The 24,455-nt window shown below is 38.7% G+C and overlaps 1 protein-coding gene across 6 annotated transcripts in view; it reads right to left on the minus strand.

Annotated features, from left to right (window-relative positions):
- Positions 1-10,230: 10,230 nt before the first annotated feature.
- The window catches only part of SYNJ2BP (synaptojanin 2 binding protein), a 46,286-nt gene continuing 32,061 nt past the window's right edge, over positions 10,231-24,455 (minus strand). For 2 of the 6 annotated variants that reach the window (XM_029236721.1, XM_029236718.1), the window contains 2 exons: positions 16,503-16,598; positions 10,231-13,880 (listed from right to left, as the gene is read on the minus strand). In XM_029236721.1, coding sequence (XP_029092554.1) covers positions 13,740-13,880; positions 16,503-16,598 — 237 coding nt within the window. In that variant the 3' untranslated portion in view covers positions 10,231-13,739. Of the gene's footprint in view, positions 13,881-16,502; positions 16,599-23,533; positions 24,289-24,455 lie in introns of those variants that run through there. The other 4 variants (XM_029236719.1, XM_029236717.1, XR_003795776.1 and 1 more) reach the window with 3 other exon arrangements.

A 24,455-nucleotide genomic window follows, 5' to 3' on the forward strand; every position in this document is an offset into this window, starting at 1 on the left:
ACGTGGATGGATCTAGAGACTGTCATACAGAGTGAAGCAAGTCAGAAAGAGAAAAAGAAACACAGTATGCTAACACATATATATGGAATCTAGGAAGAAAGAAAAAAAGGTCATGAAGAACCTAGGGGTAAGACGGGAATAAAGACACAGACCTACTAGAGAATGGACTTCAGGATATGGGGAGGGGGAAGGGTAAGCTGTGACAAAGCGAGAGAGGGGCATGGACAAATATACACTACCAAACGTAAAATAGCTAGCTAGTGGGAAGCAGCCGCATAGCGCAGGGCGATCAGCTTGGTGGTTTGTGATCACCTAGAGGGGTGGGATAGGAAGGGTGGGAGGGAGGGAGATGCAAGAGGGAAGAGATATGGAACATATGTATATGTATAACTGATTCACTTTGTTATAAAGCAGAAACTAACACACCATTGTAAAGCAATTATACTCCAATAAAGATGTTAAAAAAAAATCAGATGTTCAAATTTGGAAGAAGCCTAGAGTGGTTTGATTTCATAAGTGAAGTCATCCACCTGCAGTATGCCACACATACCCCCATAGCAGGTGTCCAGCTTGCCCATGGACCCAGGAACCCCTTCCAGGTAGCTAAAGTAGTAACAGTCTCGGGGGATAAAAGGGTAGTCCTCCTGCATGGCGCCTTGGTCGTTATCGGTGATAACAGGAAAATGCCTGGGCAGCAAGCTCTTCTTGACTCTCATGTGAAGCACGTGTCTTTGGCCACTGAAGCGAACCTTGTAGGAGAGCTGGCCTTGTGTTGCGGCTCCACGCACTCTGTGGGACACCTTCCTGGGGATCACAATTTCAGAGGAAGTGAAGCGCCAACCTGGGGGGTCATGGGAGCAGCAGGTCGGAAACAGGAGCAGCCAGAGCAGAGGAAGCCAGAGATCACCTGCCAGGTGGGCCTGGGCCCAGGCAGGCCCCATGAGTGAGGAAGCCTGTGACCAAAGAAATCCACTCCAGCGGGAGGCAGGCAAGACTATCCCTGCAACAGCAACTCCTAAACAGCAGTCTAGTCCTGAGGAGAGCAGAGAGAGGCTGGAGGCTGGGCATCCCCAGAGAGGTGCAGGAGGGAGCGGGAAGCCCTTATATAACAATGGTGTATTCATGAGGGGGACGGGCTGTGCTAAGTGATCCTGGGGATCCTGGCACAGGGCTCTTAGAGAGGAGGAAACATGGGAAAAATTAGGAAAAATGGAGTGTATAGCTTGGGCTGAGTGGTCCCACGGCCTCTTGGAGAAGTCACAGGGGAAGAATCAGTGGGTGTTGTGCAATTTTAAGACAGTGATTGACATCTTTTTCCTGAAACCAAAATGAGACAAGGCTTCAATTTGTAATTAAGAAATTACAAAATGGAGAGGAGAGTGGAAGCTTCTTTGTGTAAGAATTTTGAGGAAAGGATCAGATTCTCTCATACTTTATAAAAATAGAATGTGTTGGGGGTGATTAACGGAACGAAAGAATAAATAGTGTCATGAGTAGAAAAGGTAAGGTGGATAATAATAGTTTCTAATAAAGTTAAACTTATACTTGCCCTACATCTCAGTGATTCCAGCCATAGGACGTTCCCCACAGCGATTCGTATGTGGATCTTTATAGCAGCATTATTCACAAGTTTATTCCACAGACTGGAAACAAACAACCAGTACTGAATAGATGAATGGCAAACTGGCATATTCATTTAGTACGATAATCCTCAGTAAATCTGAACAAGTTTCCAACATGTGTAAGAACATGGATGTATCTATCTCATAGATATTATGATGATAGAAAGAAATCAGACCAAAGAAACTTCATACAGGACTTCATTTGTATGAAGTTCTGGAATAGTCCAGAAAATAATATAGGAGAACAGAATTAAAATCACTGTTTTCATGATGTGAGGGAAGGGAGGGATGGAGGGAAGTTTCTGGAGTGATGGGAAACTTCTGAATCTTGATTGGAGTGTTCTCAAGATGAACGTTTTAAATCCTAACCCCCAAGGTGGTGGTATTAGCAGGTGGGGTCTTTGGAAGGTGATTAGTGCTTTTATAGAAGAGGACTCAGAGAGATCCTTCACCCCTTCTGCCCTGTGTGGTTACAGTGAGAAGGAGTCACCTATGAGCCAGGAAGTGGTTCTCACCAGACACTAAATCTGCTGGTGCCTTGATCTTGGACTTCCTAGCCTTCAGAACTGTGAGAAATTAAGTATTCTTGTTTATAAGACACCGAGTCTAAGGTATTTTATTATAGCAGTCCAAACAGACTAAGACAGGATGGTGCTTACAAGTCAAAACTCATCAAGCCGCATCCTTAAATCTGTGCATTTTATTGTATGCTGAGTACACCTCAAAAGAATTGATTTATAAAACAATTCTGACTTTAGCTTCTTTTTAGCTCTTTCCAGAAGAGTGCATCATTATCATGATCATCACTGTTTCATACTTCATTTTCTTTGTCTTTTCAAAAATCAATTCTACACAGAACTGCTTGTAAATTGAATCAACTCAAAATAAGGAAGTTACCATGAACAGCTTATCTCACTTGACTAATCCTCTTGTGGATCATATTAACACACACATTAATATTTAGAAGAGAAGAATGTACCACTGTGTAAATGCGTTGTATGCAATACTGGAGGATTTTTTAAAAATCAGTGCACGCAGGAATATTCAAAAAGATACAAGTATGATTTAACTCAGCCTGAAGAGAATTCACCACGAGAAAAAACGTAATTTCTTTTCTTATTTTTAAACTGAAGTATAGTTGATTTACAATATTATATTGTTTTCAGGTGTACAACACAGTGATTCAATATATTTATAGATTATACTCATTTAAGTTTACTACACTTTAAATATATGATGCCAGATGCCACTCTCTTCTGGCCTCTAGCATTTCCACAGAAACTTCAGCTGTTGGCCTTCTGAATTAGTGTTTTCCTTTTCTTCTTATATATACTCAGGTGTGGAATTGCTGGATCATATGGTAGTTTTACTTTTAGCTTTTGATGAATCTCCATACTATTTTCCATAGTGGCTGCACCAATTTACATTCCTACCAACAGTGCATGAGGGTTCCCTTTTCTCCACATCTTCACTGACACTCATTGTTCCTTGTCTTTTTGATAATAACCATTCTGGAAGTTGTGAGGTTGTATCTCATTGTATCTTTGATTTGCATTTCTCTAATGATTAGTGATGTTGAGCATCTTTTCATGTGCCTGTTGGCCATCTATATGTCTTCTTTGGAAACTCTTCAGGTCCTCTGCCCATGTTTTAATCAGCTTATTGGGTTTTTCTTTTCATGTTTAGTTGTATATTGTGGATATTAACCCCTCATCAGATGTATCATTTGCAAATATCTGTTCCCATTCATTAGGCGGCCTTTTCACTTTGTCGATAGTTTCTGCCACTGTGCAAAACCTTTTTAGTTTGATTAGGTTCCATTGGTTTATGTTTTGTTTCCTTTGCCAAAGAAGAATGTCAAAGAATGCACTCTCTCTGTTTCCTTCTAGATGTTTTATGACTTCAGGTCTTACGTTTGAGTCTTTAATCCATTATGAGTTTATTTATACATAAGGGGTGAGAAAGTTGTCCTGTTTGATTCTTTTCTATGTTCCTGTCCAGTTTTCCCGACATAATTTACCAAAAAGGTTGTCTGTTCCCCATTGTATTTTCTTGCCTCCTTTGTTGTAGGTTAATTTCTGTATAAATGTGGGTTTTTCACTACTGTAGTTTTGTAGTATAGTTTGAATTCAGGAAGTGTGATACTTCCAGCTTTGTTCTCTCTCAAGATTGCTTTGGATATTTAGGGTCTTTTGTATTTCCATGGAAATTTCAGAATTATTTGTAATAGTTCTGTGAAAAATGTTATTGGTGTTTTCATAAGGATTGCACTGAATCTGTAGACTGCCCTGGGTAGTAAGTTCATTTTAACAATATTAATTTTTCCAATCCATGAGCATGGTATATCTTTCCATTTGTTTGTATTGTCTTCCATTTTTTTCATTAATTTCTTATAGTTTTCCGAGTACAGTACAGTTTTACCTCCTTAGTTAGATTTTATCCTAGGTATTTCATTCTTTGCATGTGATTGTAAATGGGATTTTCTTATTTTCTCTGATAGTTTGTTGTTAGTGTATTGAAGTGCAACAAATTTTTTTTTTTTTTTTTGCAGTACGCGGGCCTCTCACTGTTGTGGGCTCTCCCGTTGCGGAGCACAGGCTCCGGACGCGCAGGCTCAGCGGCCATGGCTCACGGGCCTAGCCGCTCCGCGGCACGTGGGATCTTCCCAGACCGGGGCACGAACCCATGTCCCCTGCATCGGCAGGTGGACTCTCAACCACTGCGCCACCAGGGAAGCCCAACAAATTCTTGTATATTAATTTTGTATTATGCAACTTTACTGTATTCATTGATGAGTTCTAGTAGTTTTCCAGTGGTGTCTTTAGGATTCTCTATGTATAGTATCATGTCATCTGCAAACAATGACAGCTTTACTTCTTCAATTTGGATTCCTTTTGTTTCTATTTCTTGTCTCATTGCCGTGGCTAGGACTTCCAATACTATGTTGAATAAAAGTGGTGATAGTGGTCATCCTTGTCTTCTTCCTGATCTTCAAGCCTCTTTAAGTCTGGGTGTGATTGGCTGATGGATGAGCTGAGCCCTGGTGCTCTTCTCAGTGCATGGGCCCTTTAAGAAATGTCTCCCAGATTACTACAGTCTTGTGGGTCCCGTTAGTTTTCAAAGATGTTGGGGGTCATCTCTCTGGTGCAGGTCCTAAAAGTTGAGGTTACTGATGTGGAAATAAAACCCTTTGCTCCTCAGGGAGAAGCTTCGGGTTTTGAGTTTTCTCTGGGTTGTGTGCCACTGTGCTGGGGATGGGGTTTATGGCAAGATTGTATCCCAGCCTCCTGCCCAGTTTGAGGTGGTTTTCCTCTTGTTTGCCTGATGTGGTCATCACTTAGCCAGTCTTTAGGTTTTTTTAAGAGAAAATTGTTCTGTAGGTAGCTGCAGACTCAGTGTGTGAGAAGAAGTGAGATCAGGGTTTTCCTATGTTGTCATCTTGAACCAGAACCCTCTGTTGTTGTTTTGCTTCCTTCCTTGTTCTTGGCTATTTTCTAGATAGTTCTGATTACCTTTGGCTATCTCAGTCATTTCTGTAGGTTTGGGAGTAAAGGCAGAAATTAGAGGGACAGAGATCCCACTATAGTAGTAGTGGCAGTGTAACCAGTGTTTTTTATCTTCTGTATTTTGATGCTTTGACATCTGGGGCCTTCCTGACCCTGAATGGACTACTCCTCCCAGTGTTAGTCAATTTTTAGAGATAGTAAACAACTCTCCCATGAGCGCAGTTTTCAAATACAAACCAGACAATCCAGAGCCCACATTCCAACTACCTCCTTTCTGAGCTCTCACACTTAGGGCCATTATCCACATGCCCTAATCACCCCCAAGGCCAGGTACCAGATAGCTAGGGACAGCCCCTATGCCACAGAGACCACTGACATTATTCAAACTAGCCAATCCTAAGCCTGCTTACCTGGCCTTGTCTGTTCCTTCTCATGGAAACCACAATAAAGTCTCTTGCCCACAGTTCCTCCCTCTCCCTCCGCTTTGTGACCAGCATCAGTGCTTCCCTGTGTGGCCCCCATGGCACAGTGTGCCCTCTTTTCTTGGAAACTGTGAGTAACAAACTATCTTTTCAATGTCAGTTTTCTCCTGATCTTTTGGCCTTACTATACCTCAAGTATTCTATTAATGCACAATATTTAAAACAGGTAGGAGAAAACTACCAATCCTTTCTTATTCCCTATCTTTTTTCTGCATCTGAAGAGACACTATTGTGTGTGTGTGTGTGACTAGTACCAAATAATTTTTCCAGTAAGTTATTTTTCTACATAGATTACTCTCCTCCAAACTCAAAAGGCAAGGGCAATGTGGTGGAGTATAAGGAGCCAGAAAATATTCTGGTTCTGGTTTCAAACCTTGACTGTTTAGGTTTTAACATTAATAATGATATTAACTAGAGACAGTTAACTTCACATCTCCAAAGTTCTATCTTTCCATCGTTATCATAGGGTAATAATTTCAATCTAATAACATTATTTAAGCATGGAATGAAATAACTTCCATAAAGTGCCTGGTGAGTTCTTAATATTGTTATAACTTTTATGTGAATCCTTGAATTTTGGATGGTATCCTGGCTATGATGGGTGCTTCATGAAGTCTGACAATGGTCACTCTTCAATTCATTTCCAAAATTACAGCAGGGGAAATTTTCATTGAACTTTCCCTGGCTTCTCTTTCTTGTAGGATAAGAGATTCTTAAAAAGAGCCTTTCCTAGGAAATGTGTCAATGCTCCTCAATTTGGGACTCCAAGGGATCAACATTTGGGAGCTTTCTTCTCTCGTTTTCACTCTTAGAAGTCTATCTCAACCTGCGATAGTCTTTGGCAGCAGTTCTCAAACTATAGTGTAGCAGGACCTCAGCTTTTGTAAATAAAGTTTTACTGGAAAACAGCCACACCCTTTTGCATATATATTGTCTATGGTTGCTTTCATACCAAAACTGCAAAGACCCAAGGCCTGCAAGCCTAAAATGTTTACTATCTTGTCCTTTGAGAAAAAATTTGCTGAACCCTGGTCTTCGCTGTTTGAAGTTGGGTTTCTTCCTCTGTGGATTAAAAATGACCACAAATTCTTTGCACGGCTTCCATCAAGAGGTGGGGTTTAGGTCCCATCCGATAATGACTCTAGGCTTGGCCATGGCCTGGTCTGGCCAATAAAACATCAGCAAGTGTGACAAGTACAAAGGCTTGACTAGCGCTTTCCACATTGGGACTTGCCTTCTTAGAACAATTCCCTGAGAACCCCCTCTTCTGCTGCTATGAAGAGCCCAATCTAGTCTATTGGAAAATGAGAGGCCATGTGGAGAAAAAGCAAGGCACCCTTGGCTATAGCTAGCACTAAGTACCAGACAGGAGAGAGAGGCCATCTTGGACTACTTACCCTTCTTCTGCCATCAGATGAATGCTGTTCCATGTGACTCTAGGTGGTAGCAGAAGAAACAGCCAATTCATAGAATCTCTTTAAAAAGAATTTTTAAAAATTTAAGCCATTAAGCTTTGCAGTGGTTTGTTATGTAATTGATAACTTACATACCTTCTTTGCCCATCAAGGGAGAAAATGGCCATTCTGTACACATTACAGTTAGACACCAGCACTTTGACTCCAGGTCTGGTCTTTGCTTAAGTCATATGATGCAGCAATAATGACTTTTCCTATCAGAGTCAGCTTTATACAAGGTAACTTGGGCAAAAGTCAATATTCAGTTCTGACAAGTCCTTTCACATCCTGTGGCTCAAACCCCTTTCTGTATTCTATGTATCTTGTAAGGTTTTGGGGGATGGAGGGAAGACAAGTCAGATAGCAAATGTTGGTAATTGTTTTCAAACTTTGTATAAAACGAATGGTACTACTACTGCTATTGTGGTAGAACATTTAACCTAATGCAGTCAATTCCCTATTATCCATAATGGAAGGCTATGCTAGCATGGTTGAACCAAATTCAGTATAATAAACTTTAATTTCCTGGAATGATGGAAGAGAAATGAGACTCCTCACTGGCTTGAAGGAAATTCCCACGTCTGGCACTAATTAGCAATGTATCTTGAGCAAGTTATTAACTTCTTTAGGCCTTGAGTTACCCTATCTATAAAAACAGAATTATTGATACTGACTCGCATAGTTGTGAGAATTCACTGACATTTATAAGTTATGGAAAAGGATGGCCCGGTGCCGTGCCTGGAACCATGGAGAGTAGAGACAGCATAGTGTAATGGTTATGAATGTAGGTTCTGGAGCTAAACTGCCTGAGTTTAAATCCCAGCTCTGGCACTTAATAGCTGTGTAATTTAGGCAAATTAATCTATGTCTGACGCTTATCTCATCTGTAAAATGGGGATAACAGCAGCAGCAGTTACAGAGTTGTTGTGTGGCTTAAATAAACACATGTAAAGGGCTTAGCACAGTAGCTAAAATAAGATTGAAATAAACTGATGAGAGCTTAATAATTGTTAGCCAATTATTATTAGCAGTACATGATAGAGCCCTTATCCTTATCTCCTAATCTTCTATGTCAAAGCTAAGCCTCAAACTGATCATTTAGATTTCTTTCTTTTCTCTTTCCATTGCTCTGTCAGAGTGTTACCCCAGGAAGTTGGTGGTTAAATAAGGAGATATTTATTCAACAATCCCCAAAATAAGGTGGAAAAGATTGTAAAGATTTACTGACAAATGCAACAAGTTTTTGTTAAATGCCAATACTAAGTTAGGCACAGTTAGATACACTATTATTTCATGTACTGTATCTGGTATCAAATAGAAAAGCTTAAGAGAGATTATTATCTGTTTTGATGGCATCATTAACATATTTAATTTATAATGGTATTCCTTAGAAAATATGGTTTTATGTCCATATGTCTTCCAAGTTGCTACAGGGCATCTATTTGATCTGAGAAACTGACTGCTCTTTAGATCCAGGCATGCAATATGACGTTAGGATCAAAGTAGAAAGGAAGCAAAATAAAATAAGGTTCATAAGGAAAATAATCTTATAAAGACTAACATGTCTTGGGGGTAAAATGCGCATGTATTTCACACAATAAAAACAACGTTCAACGTCAAAAACAGTAGTAAGAAACTCATATTCAAATCAGCATTGCCGATACAGAATTACAATGGGATTCAATTTTGTGATTCCATTCGCAAATCTGCCAAGTAGGAAGGATCACCCATTTTCCTGTGACTGGTCAAGCAATTTAATGATTACAGTAAATACAAAGTTCTTTTGTAAATGACTCTGTTAATGATTGACTTGCATTTGAAACCACATTTCAGCTCTCTCCCTTTCCCCCTTTCCCCTGCAAAAAGAAAGAGAATATGAACAGTAAGGAAAACATTTAGAAACAAGACCTAGTGGTTGCTATAATTTGATTCTTTAGACACAACAATGCTTTCTTATCATATAGGTTATTACAGTATCGTCAAGTATATCAGGTAAGCAGATCAAGTGCTTTGGAGTCTCTCTATAAATATCAACATCAGGCAAGAGACTATGGCTGTTAAGAACTTGGTTCTGATCAGAACAGAATTCCTTAAAATACTGTCTTCCTTTTGGTAGCAATTGCCCTTTCGGATGTGAGTGCTTGTCTCAAAAAGATTTGCAGATAAAAAGAGAAACAGCAAAAGGGGCTTACCCCAGGATACCAACCAACCGTAAACCTATTATAAATGAGAGGTAAAGAGCTTCACAACTCAATCTACTATTTCTAGGTGATATCAGAAAAATACTTTAACATCAAGATCACCAACAAATACTCCCCCACTTTCAGATGAGCTATTTCAGCTTAGAGTGACCCTATTTAATTTATATTTTCAGCACCTAGCACATAGTAGGCACTCATTTGTTGAATGAAGAAAAAAACTCTCATCTGTCCAAAGATAAATTTCAACTCAAATAGTTATAATAAAATGTTTATTGTCTTCACATGAAATTACATGAACTCTACTCCCCCACATAGTTGAGAACCTTGTTTCATTTTTAAAAATATTTTAAAAATTGCTTATCTACACAACAAAAACAATGTCCAATGTAAAAAAAATACTTTTCTAGCTTTGAACTATTGGAATTAGTCTCAGAAGAGCTCATCTGATTGAATTTGATACAAGGTCTTTCTCAGATTACTCTGTGTAATCTCCCAATTCTGCATGATGCTTGCAATACCCTTCAGCTGTCAATCAGTTCTTCTGATCTTTATTTAAGGCCCCAAGAAAGAAGATGGAAGTGGACTGAGATAAAAAGGATAGCTTTGTCTATGTTCATATAGTGGATACATTCAAGACATATATATGAGACAGAAAGGGCACCTCTGCCACAGACTAAGTCTTTGATCTGGGTTAAGTTAGTTCACATCTCTGAACCTTGATTTTCTCATCTTTAAGACAGATTCATCCTAGAATCTTTTAGCTCCAATGTTCTATGATTTGGTTTTAATTTAATAGAGGCACACACTGACACGCTAATACATTTTGCTGGAGTTTGGTCAGTCCTTAGCAAATCAGAAGCCAAATACTGCTCCACTTCTAATTCCACATCTATACTTGAGGCAGAAGCTAATGGGGAGCTGGGCTCCAAAAAGGCCCAAGTGCAATTCTCATTTTTGGCTGGAGCAATGCCTGTATGTAATTCAATCATTTAAAGTGTCTAGGTTTAAATGCCAGAGCGTTGTTTTTTTTTTTTTCCTGACACTGCACCCTGGAATTACATGAACTCTGTTCCACTGCTGCCCTATTCCCACCCCTAGAGATTCTGCTTAATTGATCTAGGTGCAGCCTGGGCATCAGAATTTTTATCAGCTCTCTGGGTGATTCTAACCTGAGAAAAAGGTGACTATTGGCAGAGAGCAGTGATTCTCAAACTTAAATATTGTGCATCAGTCACCTGGAGGGCGTGTTAAAGCAGGCTGCTGGGTGCCCTACTCAATTTCTGATTCAGTAGGTCTAGGGTAGAGCCCAAGAATTTGCTTTCCTAACAAGTTCCCAGGTAATGCTGATGTTTTTGTCCAGAGACCTCACTTTGAGAACCACTGCCAGTAAGGAAATATTGGTGGTGGCACCTGAAGTCCTGAGTTTAAATCCTGATTCTATTATTACCACCTATGTAATCTTAGTAGAACAATTTATTCTCTTTTCTTTAGTGTCTTTTTAACAATACTTAGACTTCAGAGTTGTGAGGCATGAAGAAACAGTGTTACCAATCAGGGTTTAGTTTAGTACCTGGCACAGAATGTAGTAACAGGTATTAATTTCCTTTTTCTATTATACATGTCTAGGTGGTGTGATTAAGTTAAATCAATAGCATTGGTTAAAACTTGGCAGGAAAAGAGAGACGACTGAAGCAAACAACGTCTTATTAGAATTGTATGTATAATATAGGATGATAAATGTAGCAAAGTGTTTTAAGTAAATGTCTTAAAAAAGATTCTCATTCAATTTTTAAAACTTTGAACATAGTAATTTAGGTGGGAAGAATATTAGCTACAATCGATAAAGTGACAGAAATGTTAGATTCAATCTATAAATAGGATGAATTTTTTAATGACCTACAATGGACTCCAATACTTCATCTATGATAATAATTTTTCTAGAGAATCAGAAATAAGAATATAATTGAAGTAGCATACTTGCCTAAACCTTTACTATATTGATCTTTAAATGCTATTTAATTCCAGAGAAAACCTGAATTATTAAAGTGCATTGGAATCCCTATTATCAACCAAAGCAAAACCTCTACCAATGATGGGATAGGTGTTTTTATTTACATATACCAACAAACAACAAACAAAATAGCTTTCCTTCCTGCTTGCCATTTGCTTCCTTTTGTATGTCTCAAGGTCCTCTCAGGAGTTAATGTCCAAAGCCCGAAAGGAATCCTGGGAGGAAAGCAGGCCCACTTCAGAAGCTGCTGCACATTCCTCCAGATACAGGGAGGGCACCCGAGGTTGTGCCTCCACAGAGGGGCTGGTTGAGGTGAGAACTGGAATACTGAATGCAGTTGTCTAAGTGAGTCTCAGAGGTACTGAACAGTTCAGGTCTGAAGGCAGAAATCCTCTTAGGATTTGTTTACAGCAAGTTTCTTCTTATACCAATAGGTGACCCAGAGGCAAGGTCTTAACTGGGGTTATTTTTAAAAGCCTTCCCTTTCCACTCTGGCCTGATGCCATTACGTGACAGCTTTCTTTTTCTGAATTCCTAAAAAAAAAAAAAAAGAAAAAAGAAAATGTGTCTGCACGTCTTTGTAGCTGCATCATACTCTGAAAAGTACCATTTCTTTTATTATTGTTCTCAACTATTACTTAACCTGATGATATACTTTTAACTTCTCATCTATTTATGAATTCTCTTGACTGTGAGCTCCTCAAGGGTCCTTAACTTGTCCCCTTCCTCCACGGAACTTTCTCAAGTGCCTCTATTCTCAGTAACCGTTCCCTTTGGTTTGCAATATAAATTTGACACTAACTTACATTGCCCTGCCTATGGAGGTAATTGTATATTATTTTATGTGTAAAGGTGTTCTCTTCCCAACTGGAACCAGAAAAAAAAAAAACAAACCCTTTAGGAACGGAGGCTATGTATTTTGCTTCTTTGTAAAAGTCGTAACAAAGCTGATGTCCAATCAACATTTATAAAATTCTTACCAGATCATCCATGCTAAAAATTGGACACAACTGACTGCCTGAGGGAAAGTCTTCATACTCTTGCTGTCAAGATTATATAAAGCCTATAGCCTGGCCAGTATATTTAGAGGATGGAAATGATTTTCTTTAAGCCAGCAAATTAGTCTTGGTTCAGCTCTCCTTAGTGCTTTAAAACCAACCTTCAATACCACATGAACAGGAGGGTTCCCACCTCATTTATATCCTTGGTATTCCCTAACATCCATTCATCCATAAGGTTTCTCCTTGAAACACCCACCAAACTTCCCTAGCCCCTAAAACAAACAAAACTCTTTTCTTCGCCTTCCCCGCAAAATGATTTATTCATTAAAAGCCATAACCAGCGTTCAGAACCTTTCAAAAAACAGTAGCAATCCAAATCCTTTCAACTTAACTGAATTGAAGCAGAGCTGATTTCATGCCCATCCTGCTGGCAGCAGTCCCTTTCTCAGATTTTGCCTGTTAGTCGAAACAAGACTGGTAGATAACCTGAGTTTTTTCACTGGGTTGGTTTGGCCCCATCGCCATAGTTATAGCTCTGACCAGTCATTCCAGCTGATCCTTTATCAGGTCTGTAAGGTACCAAAACAGTCACTAGGGTAGCCCAGAGATTAGTAAGGTTTATATTTACATCTCCCGAGTTTTTTAAACAGACTGACTTGCACAAAGCTGGATTATGGCATTTTACCTCAACTTCACCGCAGCTATTATGAGAAGAAATATTGTTCTAAGATTTTTAATTAGTTGCATCCTCTCTTAAGGCTCACTCTCTCACTCCTGCTATGTATCGAATTCTTCAATTAAGATTATCCCTTAATTCTTACATCAGACACCCAGAAACCAGAGTTGCTTTCTCTTTAATTCTCCATAAGGCATCACTATTATACTATCATATATGAATATGTATATGTGTGTGTGTGTGTGTGTGTGTGTGTGTGTATTTTTTTTGCTTTCTTAAAAAAGTAGAAATTCTCTCTTCATTCACCTCTGTTTGATACAAAGTAGGTGCCCAAGTAGGTAGCTAGAAATTAAATAAAGGACACAAAAACTTCCCAACGAAGATCATTAAAGAGAAAAATCCTTTCTTCCTCTTATTACAGCTGATCTTTGACACATGCCAGGTAAGAAAAAAGGAATCACGCATGGTGATGGGAAGACTGGACCTCTCCCTCTCTGGGTTGCAGCTGAACTTCTATTGGTGGTCCTAGTAAAATATATAACTCTTCATTTGTTCTAAGCAAGTCCTTCTTTCAGCATTCCTTCAAACAATGCCTTTACTCTCCCACCAGAGTATGAGGATTTAGAGATTTTGAGCAGCAAAGTTCTGGTTGGGTAGCAGTCTCTTTAAATTGTGTGTTGGCTATGTAGAGAGAGGGAAAGTTATGGGAGAATGGCAAGGGAGGAGGGTGAGAGAAAGAGAGAAATGTATCTTCTTCTCCGGGAGCACTGGAAGAAAGCAAGCTTTTCAAAGTCGTTGCCGGTATCTCATGAAGGCCCAGGCTGCTACCATGATGAGGGCAAACACGGGCACCAGCACCACAGTTATGGGAATACCACTTGGCTCCCCTTCACCGTGATGTCCTAGAGGCCCATTCTGCACCTGTAACTGGAAGGGGAAGAAAAATGTTAACTCCAGTGACCAATGTGTGTTTACCACAACTGAAATGTCCAAGCTGACACATTACCTGGGTCTACAGTCTCTATACCACCCAAAGCTGTAAACCCCAAGCACTATCGAACAGGAGTCCTCTCTGTTTGTCCTGAGTTGATACAACAATCTCACCAATTCTTTGGAAATAAAATAAATCTGATGGGGAGGCATTTAACCTTGCTGTGCTAATGACCTAAAGGGACCCCTGAGATAACCTCTTTCTATTTCTGTACTGTCTCCACCAAGCTATATGTGTATCATACCAGGAAAATGAAGATATGAGGTGAAGCCTGTTGATCCTATAGGGAGCCTGGAAATTACTGGCCAGGGGCAGGGTGCGTCCATCTTTCTAGAAAGATTATCAGTCATCAGAGTGCAATAAGAGCAGATCTGAGCAATGTTAACACAGGTGCAATGCCATTATTTAGAAATACTTCCAATTCCCAAAAGGTACCCACTCCTTCCGAAGGTGGGGTCCTGTCCTTCATCCCCTATTCTGTAATACTAGGCAAGGATAAAGGTGAAACCTATATGGAATGGAAGTAAAAGACTCAAAGGTAAATAAGTAAAAATAAATCATATCCTAACAGTTATAATTTTTCATTGCCTAAGCATTCCATTTTGAGGCTGGTGGTCTTTCTTTATTTCAATCAATTTTGTAAAAGGTAGCCTTTCTTAACATTACCTTTTTTTTAAACCGTTTTTTAAAACTGAAGTATAGTTAATTTACAATGTTGTGTTAGTTTCAGGTGTACAGCAAGGCGATTCACTTATATACATATTCTTTTTCAGATTCTTTTCCATTAGTTATTGCACGATATTGAATATAGTTCCCTGTGCTATACAGTAGGTTCTTGTTTATCTATTTTATACATAGTACTGTGTATATGCTAATCCCAAACTCCTAATTTATCTCTCCCCCCTCTGCCCCACTATCCCCTCTGGTAACCATAAGTTTGTTTTCTATGTCTATGAGTCTATTTCTGTTTCATAAATAAGTTCATTTGTATCACTTTTTAAGATTCCACATATAAGTGATATCATACAGTATTTGTCTTTGTCTGACTTACTTCACTTAATATGATAATCTCTAAGTCCATCCATGTTCCTGCAAATGGCAATATTTCATTCTTTTTTTACAGCTGAGTAATATTCCATTACACACACACACACACACACACACACACACACACACACACACACACCACATCTTCTTTATCCATTCATCTGGACACTTAGGTTGCTTCCATGTCCTGGCTATTGTAAATAGTGCTATGAACATTGGGGTACATGTATCTTTTCGAATTAGATTAACATTAACTTTTAATAGGTAAGTGGCAGCAACGGCGATGCCATCTTTAGTTAGATTTAATCTCCTCATTACAATCCATGAAACTCTGACCCCCTAATCTGAAAGACAAGACTGAACAAACTACCTTTTCTATCCTCTATCCCACCTCTACATCTTTCATTCATTTCCTGATGAGATGTCCCGAGAGAACACACTCAGTAGAAAGACATGGTTTTTAGGGCTAGGCCAATTCCTTGACCAGAAGAATCTGTTTTGTTTGGAGTTATTTATGGATGTTTCCTAAAAAATGAACCTTGGAAATCACTTCTCACATGCCTTCAAAAAGAACTCTAATCATATCTAAAGCGTATGCCTATATTTGCTTGCCTTTACCTATTGCATATATTCTCCCATGCTTTCGAAACAAAGAAGAGCCAAGGCAGAAGCAGCTGAATACCAATGTCTCCTATCAACCTGTTTTCTAATCCAGCACGCTGAGATTCTGCTTGCAACCCCAGCTGTTTTCTCAGATATCTTTCGTGCCTTGCCCTCTCCACTTTTTTTTCACTATCTCCTGTTGAACTTTGAAGCCTCACTCAGGAGTTAATGAGGCAAAGACAGCATCAGTTCAAGAGGGAGTAACTTTAAAGGTACAATTAAACTGTGTTGTAAATGTATTCCAAAGTCCTTCGTGCTATGGGAGGAATTATGTCCACTCAGGCTTCTCTTCTCATTATCCAAATTATAAAACACTAGGAACTAAGGAATGGATGTAGAATAGGTGCTAACTTGACTGAATTCTGAATCCCATTTCCTTTTTCCTGGAGCTCCCCTCTGAGCACTAGAACTTTGGTCAAGAGGATCCCCAAGTTAATAAGAAAAGGGTTCGCTGTGGTGACAGGGAAAAGCACATAGTGGGTATCAAAAAACCCACCATCGTTGCACTTAGAGTTTCATAAATAAGAATGTTCAAGGGCAGACATACGTTTCCTTCCCTAGTAAGAAATAAAATTGATTCTGGTTGTATTTTTCCCCATTTATTTTAATTTGGTTGCCAAGCTTTATCTTTAGGGCACATTACCTTGAAGCTAGGACTGGGGTCGCAAACATACTGCTGTAAATTTCCTTTAATGATAAGCAGAAGTCTCGGAGGACCCCTGCCTGTGCCAGACAGGTTCTTCAAAAGAACGACAGTGAAAGGAAAAAAGGCAAACACACTGCCGAAAATTACACCACATGACTTATCCACAACGTTACCAAAGCCGGGTGGCGCAGATGGCACCTACCCTGTGCTGCACTCTCAGGGACACAGCATAGCCTGCATTACGAAAGAGGTCTACAGCATCCCGGTGCAGCAGGTTCTTGAGGTCTTGGCCGTTTACCTGCCAGAAACAGCAAGGAAAAGTAGTAAGAGACGTAGAATGTGAACTCCCATAAGTCAAAGATTTACTTTCATGTGACCAAAGATTTAAAACACAAACTCCTACAGAGCAAATTCCAAGGGCTAGAAGAAGGGGTAAAGTTACTTAGCACTCAGAGTGACTTTTTTTCATTTCTGAAGCTATGTTCTCCTAGAACTGAGGTTACATGGGCCATCTGAAGAGTATCTAAGCTTACAACAACAACAACGAAAGGAATCTCTCCTTTCTGAGCTCCTACTGCCTGCCCTGTTTTGACACTTGGGATTCTGTTACTGTATTTGTACGTCTTCCACGAGCATCAACCTGCTTCCCTACAGCTAACATGGTCTCCCAGGTTACCACTCTATCCTTTATATGTCCAATCCCTGGCATGGCCAGCTTCAGCTCTAGAAATACAACTCTGAGAAGCTCTTCCACAATTTAGTTTGATGTGGTACAAATCTACTAGCTCCTTCTATTGTTCTTGTTTTCTTTTGAACAATTTCCCTTGACTCCATGGATATCCCTATCCTCCTCAAATTTACTAAAAACCGTATTTCTGTGATGATACAAACTTCTAAAATGTTTCGGTGAAGGTGAGTCCTACTACTTAAAGGTGAGAGATGTGAAGGACTCTGGTATTAACACTGCTCAGTGTCAGGAGTTACACCGGCCACAAGTGGTATCTATTCTATGCTGCACTCAGTGACACAGCATAGCCTACTTGATGCAAAATCTACGTATCTTTTATACATGTCAATGTCAGCAACGGCAGCAAGAACGTCTAATATATTTGGTAGGTTCTGTGCTATATGTTTTACATACATTATCTCACTGAATAATCACAATAATCCTGTGAGGTAGACACTACTTTTATCTTGTTTTCACAGATGAAAAAACTGAAGCTTAGCAAGGCTACGTAATCTACCCAAAGTCATAGTAAGTGTAGAAGCTAGGGCTATAGGGGTTTTATATCCTGGAAGGAAGACTAAAGTGCCCTGGCCTTTTACTGTTCCTTCTGCACGATTATTCCTCCACCTTGACTCACCAGCTATTCTTTCCTCAGCTGAAGATCAAGTCACTGACTTATTCAACCTCCTCATCTTCCTTGTCACAGTTTTCCTTCTCCAAGAGGTTCAAAATTGTCCCTCCACGCTATTTCCTGCCAATATCCTTGTGAATTAATCTATCAACACTTTGGCCTTATAAACTGTCTACCTTTCCAAAGTGAAGAATTCCTGCTCTATTCCATTCTAATCGCCAATTGGCATAAGCCTTCAACTTCAACATTAGGCATGCTACAGCTCCAATATCTCAAATTCTTAAAAAAAAAAAAAATTTCTACTTTCTTCATACTTCCTATACCTCTGTGAATTCCCCCTTTATCCTCATCAAAGCACTTTACACATCTAGGAGTTCCTATTATTTCAAAAAACCACTTGGAAAACTATTAGAATCCCTCATCCCCATGATCTTCTGCCAGCTTTCCAGTCACTTTCCTTGTCATCAGTGTGTTTAATATTCCTAGAGAAAGATACACAGTCACATTCTCTACCACAGACGCATACTAGGTGGCTCCTGCTGCATCCTTACAACCCTTCTCATCTGGTGAACTCCCTAATAAATATGCAGTGGTAGCTGTTCCAAGACCTTTCCTACTCCAACTCCAATCACATCTCTCTTCTCAGCAGATTCCTTTGCCTTATCTTTCTTGAGAATACTGAGAACTTCTGACAAACACTTCTCTCCACTTTCTTTCCTTTCCCCTCAGTTCCCTGATCTCCCTTAGTGCTGCTTCCCCCTTACTTCTGAATTAGAGTCCTTTATCTAGGCTAACCCATTTACTAGTGCTCTTGATCACGTTCCTTCTAGCCTCCTGACAGAACTTAAGCAGTCACTTACCCTCTTGATTCCTTAAGTATTATTGTTCTCTGCTCCTTCTCAACTAAAGTTACCCTCATCTACTAAAACACACACACACACACACACACACACACACACACACACAAGTACTTCTTGGAACCCACCATCACCCTCTTCCCATCTTCCTTCTCTCCTCTTTCTTTGCCAATCTTTTTGAAAGAACTGTTTCATGCACTGTCTCCACTTCCTCACCATCCGCTCCCTCTATTTCCTTGTGTTCTCAGTATATGAGGTGGGGGTGGGGGGCAGGGAAGAACATGCTGCCCCTGCAGGTCAGCAGTAACTTCCAACCACCAAATCCTATAGCCCCTTTTCAGTGTTCAGACCACCTCCTCCCTTCTGCAGTTCTCTCTTGTCTTAGCTTATGAACACTTGGATCTCTTAGTTCTTGCACTGTTCTGTATCCCTTCCTTCCTTCTTAAGGTAAGTAAATATTCCTCAGTATCAATAGTCCTTTGTCCTCTTCTCTCCCATGGTGAATGTTCACAATTTCAACTATAATCTGCTAGACAACTCCCACATTTTCATCCCTACTTCTACTTCTGGATTTGCTGGTTTCCTGCTGGGTACCTATTCTGCCAGCTGGGGCATATTCTGTTAAGACCCCAACTCAACATATCCAAAGCCTCTTTTTTTATTTCCCACAAAACCAAACTATCCTGACTTCTTTCTTATTGACACTACCATTCCTTCAGACTAAAATTTTGGTAATATTTAAAAACTCTCTCTGTCAATCTTTACATACAATATATTGGCAACTCCTGTAGTCTAACATAATAACATTACTCATATGTTATTTTCTTTCTATTGCCCCTCTCTTTAGGTTATGAATACTCTTAGTTGAACTACCGGGATCGCCTTCTCTCTAATTTACTTTCCCCTGGGTCCTCCCTCATTCTAACCTATTCAAACACTACGTCTCCAGATCAATCTTCCTAAAGTATAATTCTGTTCATGCCACTTTATTGCTCAAAAACAAACACAAAACTGGGAGCAAGGGAGGAAAGCGTGCATGTCTGATTTCTCATTCTGGTATGCAAAGTCCTCCAGGAAATGAAGGACTGGAAACCTACCTTTCCAGTTTAATCTTTCATTACCCTTTCATACATCCTATGCTTTAGCTAAATCACACAACTCACTGATCCTGGGACATAAAACATATATTCTTACCTTCATACCTGTGCTCAAGCTATACCCATCATCTGAATACCTTTCCCTTTTAAAAAATTCTATTTATCTCCCAAGACTGATCTTAAATACGATCAGTCATGCTACCTATAGTGTAGAAATGAATACAGGGTTTTCTAGTTGATAGACTGTGATTTCATGCTACCAAGCCACCTTCTGATTATGTCTTGGTTTTCTGGCCGGTAGATTTGTCAAAGGGAAAGAACTGCAGAATTTCTAGAACCATCACAGTGAATTCTCAGACTCAGTTTTCTAGTTAATTCCTGGTAGAGAGAGAATAGGTATGAGATTGCTGAGGGTAGTGGGAATACTCACGTAACTAAACTTGCCCATAGGGTAACTGCATTTCTCATTGTAAAGAAATAGGTATTTTCTCTCAGAGGCAGACAAATAAGTTAGTGATGCAGTCTTGTCAACAAATGCCAAAGATGTCATAGCTCCATACAGAGCCAAGTTTCATAATGATATGAATCCAAGCGGGAAAACTGAGTCACTACATGACATTCAATGACAGGAATACTGAGCTCAAAATAATCTTTGCTGTAGCAGTCAGTTTTAATAGCCGGGAATCACTGTATATTTATTATCATGTCTGGAGCTGTCTATCCATTTTACATGTACTAATTTATTTAATCTTCACAATAGTCCTATAAGTTAGGAACCCCATTTTATAAGTAATAAAACTAGAGAGGCTATGCAACCTTTCCATGGACATACAGAATGGAGGTAGCAAAGCTAGGATTCAAACTCAAGCAGCCCAGCCCCCAAACCTTCACTAACAACACTAAACTTTAGAAATTTACATTGTAAGCAAGAATTTTATTTCTGCAGCCTATCACTATCTATCACATTAATGTTGTAAATTAAATTTTTATTGGTTTTGGAGTTTCAGTTTTATGTGTTATACTATATGTTTAAAAAAATTTAGAGTTGTATGAAAACACATGGTGTTTATATGTTAGTATTTTTATTCATTCTTATATATTGAAGTGGCATTCACATTAAAAAAGCAATTTAGTTAAGTGCCACTTCATTGACCAGGCCTTTCTAGATAACTGCACTAGGTGTGAATGATTTACTTCCTGAATCTCCATACTATGTAACTATCTTAAAGCTCAAACTGAACTCTGTCTTATAACACTTTACATTGGATTATAAATAACTTAGGCTGGATCTAAACTCATCATTATAACCCCTATAGTACCCGAATACTGCTCTGAACAACTAGACTCTAATAGCAGCTCTAGCTGCCAACGACTCAGTGTGTAATCTTGGTCCTCACATGAGTTTCCTTTTGCTAGCAGGGAAGAAGGACATTGGGTGACATCAGGCAAAGGAGCACAGCCCAATTATACCTTTCAACCCTCCTAGTTAATTCTAAAGGTATCCTAATATATGAGGTCAGTTACTCTAACTGCTTAAAAAAAAAAAAAAAAGAGGCCTTTTAGAAATGCAAAGGGAGTTTCTTTTTTAAAGAACCATTTCTCATCCTTTGCCCAATTATGCTGGAGGTAAACCAGCTCTATAAAAGAAATGATGATTCTTTTTCAATTGACAATATATCTCTCTACTCCAAAGCCAAATTTGCTTTCCAATATTTACCTCCTCTAACTGTTTTTACAGATTCCAGCTCATACTGACTAACCTCCAAGTTCTGTAGATTTTTACTCCTAAATATATGTGGAATCCACTTTCTCTTTATCACCATCCTTACTAATATAGACCAGAGGTTCTCAAAGTATGGTCCCAGGACCAGCAGCATTAACTTGGGAACTTGTTAAAAGTGCAAATTATTAGGTCCCATCCTAGCAATCTGGTGAAGTTTGAGTTAGCTTTAACCTAAACTGCCTGAGTCTTCTCCACACCCAGCCTACTTAATCCATAGTCTATGCATCCACAGATTCCATCAGTGATTTTCCATTTACTGAGTAGTGATTTTTCAAATGTAAGTCTGTTGACCCATTCCAAAAGATAGTGAAGTCAATCCAGTGGGTCAAGACCAGTATTTAATTTTAAGTAAGTGAAATTAGAAGAAAACACAAAATATTAGAATGCATCATATATAGAAGAAATAGGTATTATTTTGTTAAACTTTGCTTCAGTTATGTGTGTGTGCATGTGAGTATTTCCTATTATGGGTCATAATTCAAAATGTTTGAAAGACACTTGCCTACAGCAGTGCTTCTCAAACTTTATTCATGGGCTTACCCAAGGATCTGTTATAATGCAGATTTTTATCTGAGTGGGTCTGGGTCTGAGGAGCTTCCTGAGACTCTGCATTTGTAATCAGCTCCCAGGTGATGGCCAGATTCCTTGGACCTCACTTTTACTATCAAGAGCTATTCACTCAACTGAGAAATTTTAGAATACTGCTAAACTTGCTACTTCAGTTTCCTTAACTCATGATATTTTAAGTTATATTAAACTTGAGATATGACAGATTTGCAACATGCTAGAAAATTTTGCTAACTGAATGTTCAGAGTGCTGGGATTATGGTATTCTAGTTAACTGATGGGGAGTCATACAGCTTTTTGCTTTAACTGTGGTTGTTATCAATCTATGAGTTTCCTATTTCTTGCCTTAGGAAAGGAGTAAACTGAGTTAAAATATGTTTTCTTGGATGATTAATAATTTTGGATTGCCTTAGGATAATCTAACATTATCTTAGGATAATGTAAGAGTTACTGGAGCACTAACTATATAGGATAATACAAATACAGGTGTATAAAATATAGAAAGAATGGGCTCAATTTAATAAGCACTGACCTCAGATTATACTCTGGATATTTTCATTTTCCCCCCAAATCTTGAAGTGAATTACAATTTTGGGGGAGGGGTCCTCTTTTTTCATTAAAGTTGAAGGAAGAAAAAAAATAGATTATCTAGCTCCAATTAATCAAGCCAAACCAAAAAAGTTATAATTCATTCACAGAGCAAATAATTTACTAGATGCTTACTCTGTGCCAGCTACAGGCCTACATGCCGCGGACAGAGATGAGAAGACAAAGACTCTTCCTTAAAGGTACTTTGCCTAAAGGATTCTGTATATTTCAACATCTCTGTAGCTGATTGGATGAGGGTTTCTGGTGGGTCTTCCCCATTGATCTAAGACGACAGGCTGGTCTTTCATTTTCTTTTAATTTTCCATGGCACCTGGCAGTGCTCTGCAGGCCATCAAATACAATAGTTAATATATGTTGATGACTACTCAACTCTTTTATTCACCAAAGTAAGAATTCTGTTTGAAGAGAATAGAAAATGCAGCTGACTAATGGCCCAATCCATGCCATTCTGTTATATAATAGGTTTGGTCAAAATGGAACATTAATATCCTATATAGTATCCTATAATCAGCTACATCACCCTGAAGTTGTAAGTTTCATTAAACACGTAGAGTTCACTGAGAATTGACTATTCTTGACTATCTACCTTCCTTCATTTAGGCAGACACACAGGAGAAATGAGAAACCTAGATAGTTTATTTTTCTACAAAAATATAATTTTCCCAGGTTCTCTGATAGCCTATATAAATATTAAAGCATTCTCACCATCACACACACATACAAATGAACTTTGGGTAAGGACTCTCCGACCCTCATCTCAACTTCAGATCTTTTCTTCTACTGGTAATATCTGTTTTTGTTTCATGGTTGTCAGATACAACAGGGTCTTAAAAATCATTTACATTCATCCACAGTGATCACAAAAAATTAAATTTCACTTTTGATGAGAAAGGAGAAACTGCATGATAAATCATGCAGTTATTTAATTTTAGAACTTGAAATTAAGATAAAACATGGGCATTATTTAGGGAGAAATGGAAAGATTAAATTAATAGTCAATAATAACTCACCTGAAATCTAGACCACTTAATGATACTTCTATTAGTTACCCAAAATGGATATGGACTAAGCAAAGGACATATTATTAGTCTGATTATCTGGCAACAGTTAAAAGAAAGAGTTGGAGCCAATTTTACAACATGGAAAAATAACCATGTGAGGAAACTAGGGAATCCCATAAAGAATAAATGAGAATATAGGCTAATAAATAATTTAGCATCATTTTACAGAGACTCCAAAGCCAATTATAAGTGAGTACTTAAGTACATCAAAGAGATAAAGTGAGCTCAAGAATAGATGGAACAATTTAATGGTTAATACCTAACAAGTTCACTTAAGGATACAGTGGGAATAGGATGGTGAGGCAATATTTCTTAAGAAACAGGATCTAGAATTTGAATTTTGGAGCAAACTCTTGGCAGGGAAACTGGAGTCAGGGAATATAGCCCTAGATAGAATAGAGAATATGCTGGCCTTTTCCTCTTGCATAAGCTCCATCTTTTTCTCTTTCTGTCGTCTTTTTTTTCTCTCCGTTACCTGTCTTATATTTTTGCCTCTTCTTTGCCTGGAATTTCTTCCTCTCTTCTTTCACATACTTTTTCCTTAATTGGCTAGAACATAACCTTGAATCAATGTCGTACATATATTTGTAGTGTTTTATATCTTGTAGAGATCTTTGTAATAATTCTTTTATTTTGATAAAGTCAAGTCCTCTTTGCTAAAAATTTTAAAGACAAATGAGCTCAGTTTCTTAGATATCTACTTTTCTTTTCATTAACATTTATCTCCTACCATACCTTTTTAAAAAACTTGAGTGGCCTTCAAATAATTTCTTTTCTCTCTGAGGTGATGGCTCACATAAGAAAGGCTCCTTATCTTGGCTTG

The sequence above is a fragment of the Monodon monoceros genome, unplaced genomic scaffold, assembly GCF_005190385.1.
Source record: "Monodon monoceros isolate NGI ecotype Baffin Bay Population unplaced genomic scaffold, NGI_Narwhal_1 Super_Scaffold_21, whole genome shotgun sequence".
NCBI lineage: Eukaryota > Metazoa > Chordata > Mammalia > Artiodactyla > Monodontidae > Monodon > Monodon monoceros.